The sequence below is a fragment of the Parus major genome, chromosome 21 (assembly GCF_001522545.3).
Source record: "Parus major isolate Abel chromosome 21, Parus_major1.1, whole genome shotgun sequence".
Taxonomy (NCBI): domain Eukaryota; kingdom Metazoa; phylum Chordata; class Aves; order Passeriformes; family Paridae; genus Parus; species Parus major.
In genome coordinates this window covers 2,663,749-2,666,910 of record NC_031789.1, presented here as the reverse complement: position 1 = coordinate 2,666,910, position 3,162 = coordinate 2,663,749, and the positions used below count along the sequence as shown (strand labels likewise).

Sequence of the window (3,162 nt, the reverse complement as noted above, 5' to 3'; positions counted from 1 at the left end):
AAGGATCCTGACTGCTATGCAATTATTTCAGCCCAAAATCTCAGGCATCTCAGACATTAAATAAATCACTAATTCATTTTCATGCTGCCACCCTAAGAAAGCCACACACTGTTTATGACTTGACTGCCAAAAGTTTGCTGGACAGGATGAACGCTAAAGGCTCATGCAGAACAGGAAGCAGTGTCCTATTTCTGAGACAGAAAAAGTTCTCCCCATGCAGTTTGTGAACTCAGAGGAGCACGAAAAACCAGCACAAAGACCACTCTCATCCCCAGCAGAATTCCAAGTTACAGATTCCCTGTCAGGTAGCACACTGAGAGACACTAAGCTCAGTTTCTGTTCTAAGAACTCTCTGCAGTAGCGAGAGCTTTCCATCCCAAGAGACATTCCTTCAGCCCAGCACTGGAAGTTTGTGCTATGTTGCCTCCACTCCTTCTGCTTTAACCCTTTCTTCTCTTTCCCAAAGATTTTGCTAAACACTGATGCAGCTGATAGGTACTTTTGAGGACAGAGCAGTAAACCCTCTTTTTTTCAGCATCACATGCAAACTTTTCAAAACATCCTAAACAGATTGATGCTTCCCTGTTTCCCATTTTGCAGTCAATTTCCATATGCAGAAATGCAGCCTGTTCTGCTAAGCTGGGCCTCCTGGGCCCAAAGGCTCCCTGGGCCACACTGACAATTAGGAATTGTACAAATACATTTAATCATGGCATGGATGCAAAAGACAAACACAGGGTGGTTAACAAAGCAAGCACTGCACTCAGAACCAGGGGAGCTGGCCTGGATTGATGGTTCTGCTATGCAACCATGAGCCAATCCTGCTATCCCTGTTTTTCCAACTGTAGAATGATAAAAGAGAACATTTAGCACTTTTGTGAAAGCTTTAGAGCTTTATACATGAAAAGGGTTCTGGAGCAGGAACCCTGATACCAAGAACACAATGAAATGATTCAGTAAACTTCTGAGATTTTATAAATAATAAAAATCAGAGACCAGATGAGTTCAGTAACAAAAAAAATTAAATTTATTTACTTCTGCCCTAAGTCTACAGGGAAATCACAGCTGCAGCTGCATTTTAGGACAAGGAATGAATTTATCCCTAGGCTATAATTTGGGAAATCTTACTGTGCCACTTCCTGTTAAGATAGTGTCTAAGAAAATAACATTAATATGGTGATCAAATAGAAAAGAAACAGTACACAATTTAACAGTGGATAATATAATCTCTGTATTACATTTACACAAGATTTTTTTTAAATTCTATCAACTACAAATAACTATGCTGAGAGCTTCTGCAGAGATCTGAAAGAACATGCAAGAGAGAAGACAGGTATCATTACTGTCACATTACTCTGGGGAAGCTGAGGCACAGGAAAGATGAGGCATTTTCTCTTTGGACAATGCCAAAAGTGATGGGTTCAAAAAACAGCTAATTCCAAATCCCTCTTCCTAACCAATTTACCTCATTCTCTTTCCCAGCCCTCAGTTTTATATCTCTAGCACACTCTAAAACCTTAAGAGTGTTGGAAAAAAACTTAGAATTCTGGAAGATCTGGGATGTGCAAGGAAGGCAGGATAGCACAGAGATTCTTTGTTTTAATTATGCCAAAGAACTACGGCCAAAGAACTCCCAACACCCCCATAGATACACACTAACTGTATTAAGTAATGCACATACATAATAAAGGTAGTTATAGCAGAATCACACTCTGAAGGGAAATATTCTACATAATAAGATTAAATCTCCTCCTAATTACCACTTCTCTAATGAAGGCAGAGATAATTATCCAAACTTCTTGGCACAGTGACAGTGTGTGAACCACTTTTTGTCAGTGCTGCTGACATTCTGTAGCTGCCCTAATCCCCTGCTGTTCAACCAACTACTCTAGAGCTTCTGCCAGCTGTTTATGGGGGAAGCAGACTGATGCTATTTTAGGAGCATCCCTGATCTTGAGCCACAGCGTGGCCAGTCTGGGATCAAACGCTCTCCCGTTCCCTGAGTCTTGAACCGCTTAAGTTCAAAAGCAGGGAGGGGCTGACCCAGGTGGGATACAACCCACGGGACCGAGCCTCCCTCGATGGGATGAAATGATGTTGTCTCACGGAACTCCGAGCCGCCGCCCAGGGGCTTAACACGACACTCAGGCTCGGGTCTGGCAATGTTTGGGAGCGAGAGCAGGACTCGGAGGCCAGCAGCGGTACCCAGGGCGGCTGTGCCCGCCCAGCAGCCGCTCCCCCCCGTACCCCGAGCAGCCCCCGCTTACCTTCCTGCTCCGAGGCACGGCCACCCCGCGCCCCGAGCAGCGCCAGCACCGCGCAGAGCAGCAGCACGGCCGGAGGCACCATGGAGGCGATTTCCCCGCTCCGGGAGCTGACCCCGAGCGCGGGCGATGCCTGCGGGACGGAGCCGTGCCACGCACCAGCCCCGCCCGGCCGACACGGGCGGAGGAAGCGGGAGGAGCCGGCTCCTCCTCCCGGCAGCCCCCGAGAGGCGGGCGGGCAGCCGGGCCGGGGCTGCGGGACGGGGCAGGACCGGCTGGGACCGCGTGGGAAGCGAGGGAACGGCGAGACGAGGAGCTCGAGGGGTTGATCCCGGAGCTGCAGCGGCTCTGCCTGGGGCTCGGGCTCCAGCGGGGCTTGCCTGGGACACCGGGCAGTGAATGCCCAGGGAGCATGGAGCAAACGCCGGTGTAGGAGGAGAGGAGTCACTCTCTGACCAGCTTCAGCTACTGGTGGGCTGCAGCTGGCTGACACTTATGGGATATTTATATCCCATGGATTATTATGTTATGCACAGCTCTAGAAACTGGAAGCCTTATTAAATACCTTCTTCATACCTTCTTCCTGCCTGTCACATCCTATATTTCCATGGTGAACACAAAATCTGCAGTGTTTTTGTTTCCTGCATTAGCTGGTTTTCTCTGGCCATACACATATCTTTAAGTCTTACATTAATCTCTGTGGCCTTGTGCTGGGTTTTTTTGCTGTAGCCCTGATCACTTATCCAGCCATCTTTTTCTATTTCATTCTGCCTATGAGAATAAGCAAAATAATCCTGTCTTAGAAAATTACACTTAAAATTAACAGCTGCTTTATGGTCACTTCTACACTGCAGTGAATGTAAGGTTTAGATGTAGGGGAACCATTTTGAGCCTGCAG

The 3,162-nt window shown here is 47.5% G+C and overlaps 1 protein-coding gene across 1 annotated transcript in view; it reads right to left on the bottom strand.

Moving 5' to 3' along the window:
- Positions 1-2,449, bottom strand: part of PLOD1 (procollagen-lysine,2-oxoglutarate 5-dioxygenase 1) — a 16,630-nt gene extending 14,181 nt beyond the window's left edge. Inside the window, exon 1 of the mRNA XM_015648451.3 lies at positions 2,268-2,449. Within this exon, the coding sequence (XP_015503937.1) occupies positions 2,268-2,349 (82 nt within the window). The 5' untranslated portion in view covers positions 2,350-2,449. The remainder of the gene's footprint in view (positions 1-2,267) is intronic.
- Positions 2,450-3,162: the final 713 nt, after the last annotated feature.